Raw genomic sequence first — 12,534 nt, 5'->3', positions numbered from 1 at the left:
AAACAAAGAAGTTAACTAATTTTTAGCCTAAAACGACAAAATTAATTAAATAAAGACTATCCTACAAAACAAGGAAAAGCAATGTTGAATGACCTATGGGTGTTCATGGCAATGCCCTATGGTTTATAATGTTGTTTCAAGTTTATTTTCCAGTCAAGACTTCACAAAAATCACACGAAACTTAATCGAGGAATTTTATCAAGCAACTTGTGGGCATAGAACTATACCTTGAAGTTTTGCAACAATGGAGGGTTGTAAAACCCTCCCTTATGTTTGGGAATCATTGTTCTAGCATCCAACACTCTTTAAAACCAACACAATACCGAAACATCCATCCAAATTCGCCCAACCCACAAACCCTTTTTTATCAATCTCTCGACCCAACAAAAAAGGGAAAAGAAGGAATGGGATTTCATTGATGAAAACACACGAATTCTTACCTTGTGTTGTGGAGGATATGATATACACTACTTTCCTTGGAGTTGGAAGGGATTGAGAGAAGGGTTTTGGTGTTTGGTGTGTTAAAGAGGGGGGGGGGGGGGTTGTGAGAAGTGGGTCGGCCGTGTCTTATTCTTTTAAAAAAAAATCGAACTGGGCCGACCAGTGCGTTGGCCATGTGTCGCATGGTCAGCGCACAACATCCCCCTTTCTGAACTTTATACTTAGAAAAATTTTGCTCTGATTTCCCTTCATGCGCTGGTAATGTGTCGCATGACCAGCGCACAATACACCCCTTTCTGAACTTTGTACTTAGCCAAAATTTTGGCTCTGAGTGCCGATCATGCGCTGACCATGCGACGCATGGTGAGCGCACAATTCACCCCTTTCTGAACTTTGTACTTAGCCAAAATTTTGGTTCTGAGTGTCGATCATGCACTGACCATGCGACGCATGGTTAGCGCACAATACACCCCTTTCTGAACTTTGTACTTAGCCAAAATTTTGGCCTGCTTACCCCTTGTGCGATTGCCATGCGACACATGGGATTAGCACATACAAACCTGGAGCTGTTTCATTAACTGCTTCAAGTGTTTATTGTTCCTGCTCATTATTTGGTCCTGCAACATGAACACACACATGACATATATGCTAGAAAAGTTGGGTTGCCTCCCAACCAGCGCCTTAGTTAAAGTTGTGGCACGACACTTTTGTTTTTGAATTGTTACATTACAAACTCGGGTTGCCTCCCGAGAAGCGCCTGAGTTAACATCGCGGCACGACGCATATCCTTCTCTACTCGTCATCGAGGAGCATTTGCTCCTTTTCCCTGTCAAAATTTCCGCCCCAATATCGCTTGAGGCGCTGTCCATTGACCAAGAACTTGCGCACCCCATCCGTAGTTTGTATTTTGACGGCCCCATGGGGTGTGATTTTCGACACCACAAATGGGCCAGACCATCTGGACTTAAGCTTTCCCGGAAACAACCGCAGCCTAGAGTTGAAGAGTAGTACCTGCTGCCCTCGGGCGAATTCACGATGTTGTATATGCTTGTCATGCCATCACTTTGTTTTCTCCTTGTACAGCTTTGCATTCTCATACGCCCCCAATCTGAATTCATCAAGCTCGTGCAGCTGCAACAACCTCTTCTCTCCGGCCTAGCTCATATCAAGATTGAGCTTTTTGATTGCCCAATATGCTTTGTGCTTTAGCTCAACCGGCAAATGACATGCCTTTCCATAGAGTAACCTGTTGCTTCACCCCATATTTCTCCAGAAGGTTCTTCAGCAGGCTGTTACAGAAGTGAGCAGCCCCATCGCTGATCATAGCCCGTGGAGTTCCAAACCTTGCGAATATATTCTTTCGCACAAAATTCACCACCACCTTCGCATCATTGGTTGGAAGAGGGACTGCCTCTACCCATTTTGAAACATAATCGACAGCAAGCAGAATGTACCTGTTACCGAAGGATGGTGGGAATGGCCCCATAAAGTCGATGCCCCAAACGTCAAATATCTCCACCTCTAATATGTTCGTCAGAGGCATCTCGTGCCTCTTAGAGATGTTTCCTGTTTGTTGACATCGATCACAACTTCTAGCAAATGCATGGGCATCTTTGAAGAGGGTGGGCCAATAGAAGCCAGATTGTAATACCTTAGCCACAGTACGATCACCTTGAAAGTGTCCCCCGTATGGGGAAGAATAATAACTCTCCAACACTTGACCCACCTCAGTCTGTGGAATGCATATCCTCACTAGCTGATCAGTTCCTTGCTTAAACAAATACGGCTCATCCTATATGTAAAACCGTGAGTCATGATATAACTTCTTTCTCTGCTGTGAAGTGGCTTCAGGTGGGTACACCCCACTTACGATCAAGTTCACAATATCAGCATACCATGGGACTTCGGCAGCAGGAATTGCAAATAGCTGCTCGTCAGGGAAAGACTCTCGAATTTGAACATCCTCCACAAAATGGTTATGGTTGTCCATTCTGGACTGGTGGTCTGCAACTTGGTTCTCCGCTCCCTTCCGATCTTTAATCTCAATATCAAATTCTTGCAACAGAAGAATCCACCGAATCAATCTGGGTTTAGCATCCTTCTTGCTGAACAAGTAGCGAATAACTGCATGGTCTGTGTAAACAATAAAATGTGTTCCAACAAGATAGGACCGAAACTTATCAAACGCATAAACCACAGCTAGCAGCTCCTTCTCTGTCACAATGTAATTAAATTGGGCAGCGTCTAACATCTTTCTAGCATAGTAGAGAGAATGAAAAACTTTCTCTCGTCGCTGTCCCAGCACAGCCCCCACAGCGTTGTCACTTGCATCACACATTAACTCGAATGGTAAGTCCCAGTCAGGTGCAACGATTATTGGTGCAGTTACCAATCTCTTCTTTAGACCTTCAAAGGGTTTAATACATGCATCATCAAATAGGAATTTCACATCCTTTTCAAGTAATCTGCACATCGGACTTGAGATCTTTGAAAAATCCTTTATGAAGTTCCTGTAGAATCCTGCATGCCCGAGGAAACTGCGAACACCCTTGACTGATATGGGGGGTGGCAGCTTCTCGATGACCTCCACTTTTGCACGATCAACCTCCAGCCCTCTCTTTGAAACCTTGTGCCCAAGGACTATGCCATCTCGGACCATAAAGTGACATTTTTCCCAATTTAAGACCAGGTTGGTTTCTTCACATCTTGCTAGCACTCGGTCTAAATTCTGCAAGCAAACCTCAAAAGAGTTCCCGAATACCGAAAAATCATCCATGAACACTTCTACGAAGTCCTCAACGATCTCTGAAAATATAGCCATCATGCACCTTTGGAAAGTCGCGGGTGCATTACACAACCAAAAATGGCATGTGTTTGAAAGCATATGTGCCATATGGGCATGTAAACGTGCCATATGAGCAATAGCTATCTGATTGTAGCCAGAGTACCCATCCAGAAAACAATAAAACTCTTGCCCGGCTAACCTGTCTAGCATTTGATCTTTGAAGGGAATAGGATAGTGATCCTTTCTGGTTGCCTCGTTCAGCTTGCGATAATCCATGCAGATTCTCTATCCAGTGATTGTTCTAGTAGGAATGAGCTCGTTTTTGTCATTTGTCACAACTGTCATCCCCCGTTTCTTCGGGACGCATTGCACCGGGCTCACCCACTTACTGTCCGAAATAGGAAAAATAATGCTTGAATCTAACCACTTGATTACCTCTTTCTTAACAACCTCCTTCATCACAGGGTTTAGTCTCTGTTGATGCTGTGCGCTAGGCTTATGATCATCCTCCATGAGTATCTTGTGCATGCACAGCGCGGGACTAATTCCCTGAATATCAGATATCTGCCACCCCAATGCTCTTTTGTGGGACTTCAATACTTTGAGACAAATATTAACCTCTTCGGTGGTCAACTCTGCTGCCAATATCACCGGCAAGGTATCCCCCTCACCTAAGAATGCATATTTAAGATGAGCGCGCAGGGGCTTCAATTCCAACGTCGGAGGCTTTTCAATTGATAACTTCGGAGTTACTCCTATTGTCCTGTCTAAGTGCTCAAACTCGCCTGCCCGAATATAAATACTCGCCATATCCAGAATCTACACTATCTCAAACACCGCCGTGTCACCAAAAATATCATCACCCACCAAGGCTTTCTCCAATGGATCATGAGAAGTGATGAGTAGCCTTCGTGTATCATCATTCAGAACAGTAATGGCGGACAACTCCTTATAGATTGCAGGCATCTTCAGAGCTTGGTATACATTGAAGACCTCTACTTTATCATGTACTCGCATGGTAAGCTGCCCAGCAGCTACATCAATAAGTGATCTCCCTGTGGCTAAGAACGGACGCCCTAAAATAAATGGGACTTCCGGCTCTGGCTCGAAATCCAATATCATAAAGTCAGCAGGAATTATCAACGACCCTACTTGTACCAATACATCTTCAATAATGCCTTCGGGTCTTGCTAACGATCTGTCTGCCAGCTGAAGAACTATAGTGGTTGGTCTGGGCACTCCCAAACCTAGCTTCCGGAAGATAGACGAAGGCATCAGATTTATACTTGCACCTAGGTAACAAAGTGCTCGAGCAACAACCTGTGTCCTAATAGAAATCTCAATAGTGAAACTTCTGGGATTCTTCAATTTTGTGGGAAACTTGTTCTGAATACGAGAAGTGCACTCCTCAGTAAGTGCAACCGTGGCATACTCTGTGAAACGGCTCTTGTTTGCAACAATATCTTTGATGTACTTAGCATACTTTGGAATACCCTACAGCATATCGACCAAGGGGACGTTCACGTGTACCTGCTTAAGCAAATCAAGAAACTTCTTATAAGTAGCCTTTTCTTTCTATCTTACCAGACGTTGAGGGAATGGAGGCGGTGGCTTTGCAACCACGGCATGTGGCTGCTTTGCCACTGGTGCCTCGACTGCCTTCTTTTTTTCACTTGTTTCTGTGGCAATCTTCTCTTTTTCAGCCTCTACTCGACCAGTTTTCTTTGAAGTCACTTCCTCTAGTTCTCACCCATTTCACAGAGTTACAGCATTGCAAGGCTTGGGATTCACATATGTGTCACTTGGAAGTCCTCCAGGTGGTCTAGTATTTTGTGCACCGACTATCTGTCCATCTACCTCTCTAAATTCCGCACAGCCAAATCGCTATTCTGATTATCTGCTATCAACTTCTGCTGGTCTATCATCATCTTCTGCATGTCACCCATCATCTTTTTCATCATCTCTTCGATACTGTTTGTGGGAGCTTGAGGAGCAGGTGCTAACTGATAGTTCTGCTTCTGATTACCTGAGTTGTCACTCCACCTGAAATTCGGGTCGTTCCTCCAATTTGGGTTGTAGGAATTTCCGTATTGAGTGTTGTTTCCTTGCTCCTTTCCTGCATTACCCACAAAGTATATGGATGCGGGATTTGCAGGGCATTCATCACTGTTGTGACCCTCTCCGCAGACATCACAAAACGTTATGGCTTGCTGCACTGCATGCACCTATGGTGGCGCTTGTGACGCAGCTAACTTCCTGAGTTCGTTGCGCATGGCATCAATATGTGCTGATAATGTTGTAAAATTATCTACTTCAAAGATGCCCGGTGCTTTCCTAACTGAACTGCTACCTGCATCATCCCGCCAGTCTGGAGTGCTCTGAGTAAACCTGTTTAATAATGTGAATAGTTCTTCATAGCTTAGATCAAGAGACTGCCCTCCTGCAGCAGTGTCTAGTGATGACTTATGTTGGGTATCCAGACTCTCAATAAATGTGTGTGCCAGAACTTCATTCGTCTGATGGTGGTGCAGACAATCTCTAAGAATACCCTTAAACCTCTCCCAGGCTTGATACAAATTTTCTCCATTTTTCTGCCTGAATGACATGATCTCCCTTCGGAGGCGAGCAGTCTTTGCTGGTGGAAAGAACCTTGTCAAGAATTTCGTCGCCAAGTCATCCCACGTAGTGATAGAATTGGCGGGCTCTGCTAATAAGCAGTTACTTTCATTCCCCAATAGAGAGAAGGGGAACAGTGTTAGTCGCTCATATTCTTTAGTGACCCTTCCAGTAGCAAAAGTATCGACAATCTGCAGAAAAGTATGGATGTGATGCTGAGGATCCTCATGTGACATTCCCATGAATTGCCCACGAGAGTGAAGTAGTTGAATCATAGGATGCTTCAACTCAAAATGCCCTTCGATGGTGGGCTTGACAATGCTTGAAGTGACATCCGCCACACGAGGCACTACAACCTCTCTCACTTTCGCCGGTAGATTATTAGCCATGACCACAAGTAATTCTGCGACAGCCTGCGGGTTCTGCAATAAATTCAAATCTCTCCTGTGCCGATTGAAAGTACGTTCAGGCTCAGGATCGAATTCCTCAAGATTGTTTTGACTCGCAGTCCTTCGCATTCGAGTAAAGTACCTGCAATCAAGTAATAGCTAAGATCAAGAGGTTAACACTTGGATAAAATGAAGCAATAAAATTTATTATGGCAAAAATAATTGATTTCTAAGTCCCCGGCAACGGCGCCAAAAACTTGTTGCGTCCAAATGCACACGCAAGTGTACGTGGTCGTCCAAGTAATAGAGTGATTATATAAAATCAGATGTCGAACCCACAGAGACTTATGACCAATATTTCACGAAAATAAACTATTGCTTACTATCTATGCAAGTGAAGAATAAAAGTGTTGGTTCTTTTATAACTAAATGCTATAATGTAATTGACTAATAATGTATCCCGAAATTGTGCTTAGAACGTAATTGAGAACGGCTTTTATCAAGATTTTAGAAGTATTCCAGGGTCGTGGTTGGTTCACAAATCCTATTGAGTCAGTCAAGTATCACACCTTAGCAACTTTGTTAACAATAGCTAATTAACCGGATTATTATTCTCATTGTATTCTTCCGAACCACTACTCGCCAATTCAAGATAATTCTCCTCCTATATTCCTATGGTATTGACCTATCAAGAATGCAATAAGAGCACGGTATATAATTGATTGCGGTAACTAAGTATATTCCTATCCTAGTAACAAATCTTAGCCCAACTTTAGAGATATTCAGATCACAATCTCATTACTTCTTCTCCAAATTAACGTCTTTCCCAAGCACGTATATCAATGAGTAAATAGAACTATACTGTTGCGCAAACAATCAAGAAATTAAACACAGAGGTAACAAAGCAATTACATACGAACAAGCTACTAAGATTGAAATACTTGTCAAACGTCAATATTCATGGCTACGCCACAACCCCAGAATTTAAGTATTTAGTTATACATGATTCGATAATGGAAACAAGAATTCATGATTAACATAGGGTTTTGATGTAAAGAAAAATAATAGAAGAGGAATGAAACCTAGAAAGGGTTTCACAAGTCTTAAAATTTGTCCAAGCCGCCTTTCTAATGTTAGAAACGGCTATTTATATGTTAGGGTAAAATATCAGATAAGTTGGCCCAATCCCGATCTAAATAGGACAACTGACGCCGCTTGTGCGCTGGCTGTGCGTCGCATGGCCAACAAATGGTCTGTCTGAGATTCAGGAATGGTGTTTTTGTGCGCTGGCTGTGCGGCGCATGGCCAGCGCATGAGACCCTTCAGTTGTCAGATTTTGCCTTCAATTGCTGGAACTTCATTCGCAACCTTCAATCGATGTACCCAGCCTCAGAATCACTCAAAACTGCCCGGAATACCCTTCGTTGGTCCTTGTTGTACCTATTTATATAAACATACCAACATAAGCTCATAAACAACAATTCGCATTCAAAACTGCGATGAAAGTGCTAAGAAGTAAAGTGTAAATGACAATAAATCTAGGTTTTTGTGCCAAATATCAACACCCCCCACTTAGACTTTGCTCGCCCTCGAGCAATCACTTATCATACATTCCCAAGTACTTTACTTAGCCGTGCCACTAAAACAGGTCTACATCAGAGTTCGGTGGATATGCAAGTTTCGAAATTACATTAACATACACATTGAGCCAATTCTTGAAAGTCATGCCAACTGCTTCAAAACCACTATTTTCTTATGCTTCAAAATTCTAGCAACCAAACCTCTCAAGAAACGATACGTTCAAAACATGCATATGACTCCAGACACCACTCAAGACATAAAGAACCTGCTACTTGAACGAGCGGGAGCACTTCATCCATCTCCTATTAATTATGTGTCCTCACCCAAAAGAGAGTTGTCCATATCTCACACAAAGTTAACGACTTATTTCAATGGACATAAGATGCAACAATATCGCTCACTCTCACAAAGAATTTCCAATGCCCAAACATGACAAACCATAGGCTTGCCCTTAGTGTAACCGTTCAGCAACTTAGAGTGAGGTGAATTTAGGATCACTTAGGACTTGTATGGTTGCAATGTAGGCTTAAGGGACGGGTAGGATATATTTTGGAAAATAGTGACTAACCTCCCTAAGAACTTTTAATACCTTACAATTGTTAGACCCTGTATTTTATACGTCGAGTTATTCGCGAAGGAATCGTCGTGAGATAGAAACCTCGGATTTTTAATTTCTAAACTAGAACTAATCAGTTATAAATTTTACTTAGTATAAAAATGTTATTGGAAATTAGGAATGACTTAATTGTGGTGTTAAGTAAAAATTTGTGACAACAATGAACCAAAAAGGACATCAATGTGCAAGGTCAAAAAGATGACTCAAAGTCATCTAAAACAAGGCTATTATGGAAGACATACAAATATGCATTTAATGTTGATTCATCCACTACCCTTTCATTATAATGTGGACAATTAAATTGGAAGAAATATACATGTAGTATTCGGCCAAATGGCTGAAAATTGGAGGAGAAAAAGTTGAAGCATGCAATTGAATATTGAAGCATCCATTACTTTATGAAAGCATGCATTATTTTATGAAGACATAACATGGTGGAGGAATAATTTCACATTAAATATTGACCATTCATCTTGTATGATTACAATGGACAAGGGTTAGTGTATGAATCATCTACTACACATGCAATTGTCTTGTAAACAATTGAAAAGAAAGAAGAAAGGAAACAAAGATGGACAATTCAGCCAATACCTAGCCGAAAGTAGGAGAGAAAGAAATGGAATTTTTGTGTAAAGTTAATGGAGTGACTCAATGACATGAGTGGAGCATGTGTCCACCTTGTAGGCATTATAGTTTAACCAAATAATTACTAAGGAAATCAGAAAATACATTCATTTCAACTTCACAACACAAAAGAAGAAAACTAGAAAACCTAGAGAGGGAGAGGAGAGCCATTCGGCCAAGAGGGCTGAAATTTAGCTCCTTGAGTATTGATCCAAAAATTATTTTCCAAGGTGTTTCAACCCTTTAGAAGGTCCCTAGAAACGGGAAGATAGTCATTGGAGAAACAAGAACCATTATCATTTCAAGTCACAAACTCTAGCCAAGTTGAGAAGTCAAGTTGTCAAGATAAGATCTAACTTTCTTTTTCATGTGTTAAGGGTGATGTAGATTTGTAAATATAAGTTGTATGCATGAAATGATGTGTGTTGATGTTGGAACATGATAGTAACCATGGAGTTATATATGTTGATGTTGAAGTATGGTTATAACTTGATGAACATGAATTGCATGCATAAAATCATGAATGTTGGTGTTGGAATGGTATTGTGGCCGTAGGGACTGTTTTGGTGGAAATGGTGGACTGATTTTCTTTAATAATTATGGTTGTTGCTATCATATATCTCATGGTAAAAAGAATGAAAAGAATTGGAAGGTTAAGGGTGAAGTTGTGTTAGTATGAAAATAATTGAATCTATGATTTTATGTGAGTGATGTTGAAGCATGTTGAAACCGTGTATGGACTGTTTTTGTAAGAAGTTAGTGAACTGATTTTACTTGATATTTTGATTGTTATTGTCATGAATTTTATGATGGAAATGAAGGTGTTTAATGGTTGGAGTTGAAACCAAAGTCGTTTGTGAATTGTTGTAAGGATTATAGAGATGACGATGTAGCTTAGTTGCGTATGAATTGATGTTGTACTTGTCGTGTGGATAGCTGGTCAGAACTTACTGAAATTATATGAAAAGAAGACATGAAATAATGTGTAAGAATCATATGTGGTTTTCTTAGTATGTTCGTAAACGTTTGCAAGAATTCCGAACATTTTTATGTTGTCGGTTAGGGACTGTTTTGGACATGTTGTTGGTTAGGGACTGTTTTGAACGTGTTGTTTTGGCTAAGTTGGAAATACTAATTATAGTTAAGAATATACATCATGTTGTCATAGTGGTTGGGATGTTATAGAATCGTTTCGACGAAATGTTATGACTATAGACTAACAAGAATAAATTGGACGTGTCATAATCGCATGTAGACTATTATTGGGTGTTGTAATATGCGGACTGTTTTGACACGTTGTTGTTATTCTTATTGAGCTTGGGAGATTAATTATAATTAAGATTATGCATTGTTTTGTATGTTGGATGGGCTGTTATAAGTTATTACATGCAAACGTTAAGGCTACGAACTATTAGAAGTAACTTGAGAATGTAGTAGCCGTACGTGAATTGTTATTGCATGTTATGAATGTGGGATGTTTGGAATGTTTTGTGGGCTGTCCGGATTGGTATTGAACAAATAATTATTGATGTTGGATTGGCTGTATGTGGTGGGTTTGGATACAAGAGAAAACTTCGTCTAAACATCTAGAAAGGAGTTACTAACGTTAGAATACGTTTTGAATATCCCCGTAACTTAAACGTAGTTGTTGGCATCTTAATATAGGTTGAAGTATTATTGGGCAGCGTATACATATTGTGTGACGAATAAGCGCAAAAGGTATGTGAAGCTAACCCTTCTTTCTTTTTGGCATGATCGTTGTGAAATGAATATATGATATATATATATGATTCCAAAGGAAATTCCTATTCTTAGAGCCACTAGGATGGCTATTGATCTTGATTCCCATAACTTATGTTTTGTTTTATATATATATTGATATGTACACATGATTTCAAAGTTCCATTTTGATATGATCCACAGGGACATCCGAAAGGTATATGGTATGACTATTATTTGAAATTGCGAACGATGGTTCGTGTTGACTATCCTTTTGAGTCCTTAAAAAAATGTTTTGAATTGCATATAGTTTCTCACTACTCTGCTCGTGCATACCTCAATATATCTTTCACCGAATCCCGGGCCGGGTATGTTATCGTGCACACTTCCACTGCATTGTTCGCCGAATCCCTCATTAAAGGGCCGGGTACAATATATATATATATATATATATATATATATATATATATATATATATATATATATATATATTCTGGAGTTATGTTGTGTTATGGTGTTATGATGTTATGCTGTGTTACGGAGTTATATTATATTCTGGAGTATACTGTGTTATGGCGCCAGAGACGGGGTGGCGAGCATGTTCACCGAGTCCCATAATGGGGCCGGATCTGACATATGATATTGATGTGCATGAGTTATGTTTCAAAAGCAAGTACTTGGTATTCTGGTTATTGTACTCATTTTCTGTACCTCTTATTTCAGTTATGATCCCGTTTACTGTATTTCATGCTTTACATGCTCGGTACATATTCCGTACTGACCCCCTTTCTTCGGGGGGCTGCGTTTCATGCCCGCAGGTGCAGATACTCGCTTTGGTGATCCGACAGCTTAAGATTCCCCTTCTGCTATTTTGGAGAGTTCCGTTGTTCCGGAGCCCAGATTTGGTATAGATCCTTCTTGATCTAAATATATGCATATGTTGACTAAGGGTACGACGGGGCCCTATCCCGTCATATTTTATTGTTGAAACTCTTAGAGGTCTGTGGACATGTGTGTGGGTCGTATTCAGACGTGATCAGCTGTGTGTGTGTTATCAGTATGCTTATTCTATCATGGTAGCAACCTTGTCGGCTTGCATTTATATGTATATTTATGTGACAGTTCCGAGACCATGGTTTGGTCGTTATAATATCCATATTGAGTTTGATGTGAAATGAACATATAGCTAAAGAGTATGTATACAGGTGTCCAGGTCGGGCACCAGTCATGGCCTACGGGGTTGGGTCGTGACAACAATCATAGTTCATTTTTGCACCATCCTTCATCACCCATAGCATTCATCCACATGCTACCCATTCTATCTTATCAACACCCATTTATTTTCTCAAGTTTAAGCATCCTCTTGTTTTCGACAGACTAGTGGGAGACGAAATTAACATACCAACATAAGCTCATATACAACAATGCACATTCAAAACTGCGATGAAAGTGCTAAGAAGTAAAGTGTAAATGACACTAAATCTAGATATTTGTGCCAAATATCACCTTCCTCCCGAGTGGAGATTGATTTTGCTATTGATGTGTTGCCAGATACTAAGCCTATATCTGTTCCTTCTTATAGAATGGCTCCCGCAGAATGGAAAGAGTTGAAGGAGCAATTGAAAGGCTTGCTTGAGAAAGGCTTTATTAGGCCTAGTTCATCCCCGTGGGGAGCACCCGTATTGTTTGTCCAAAAGAAAGATGGCTCCTTAAGAATGTGCATTGACTATCGGCAACTGAATAAGGTAACAATTAAGAACAAA

General features: G+C 40.7%; 1 protein-coding gene across 1 annotated transcript; it reads right to left on the bottom strand.

Annotated features, from left to right (window-relative positions):
• Positions 1–4,045: 4,045 nt before the first annotated feature.
• On the bottom strand, positions 4,046–6,360 carry LOC132611934 (uncharacterized). Its single transcript, XM_060326289.1, has 4 exons — positions 5,577–6,360; positions 5,101–5,441; positions 4,811–4,963; positions 4,046–4,720 (listed from the first exon to the last, which is right to left on the bottom strand). Exons 1-4 carry the CDS (start codon positions 6,358–6,360, stop codon positions 4,046–4,048), a joined length of 1,953 nt encoding a protein of 650 aa, XP_060182272.1.
• Between the last annotated feature and the right edge of the window lie 6,174 nt (positions 6,361–12,534).

This window comes from Lycium barbarum, chromosome 9 (genome assembly GCF_019175385.1).
Source record: "Lycium barbarum isolate Lr01 chromosome 9, ASM1917538v2, whole genome shotgun sequence".
NCBI lineage: Eukaryota > Viridiplantae > Streptophyta > Magnoliopsida > Solanales > Solanaceae > Lycium > Lycium barbarum.
The sequence above is the reverse complement of the archived record's forward strand: the minus strand, read 5'-3'. Positions and strand labels throughout refer to the sequence as shown.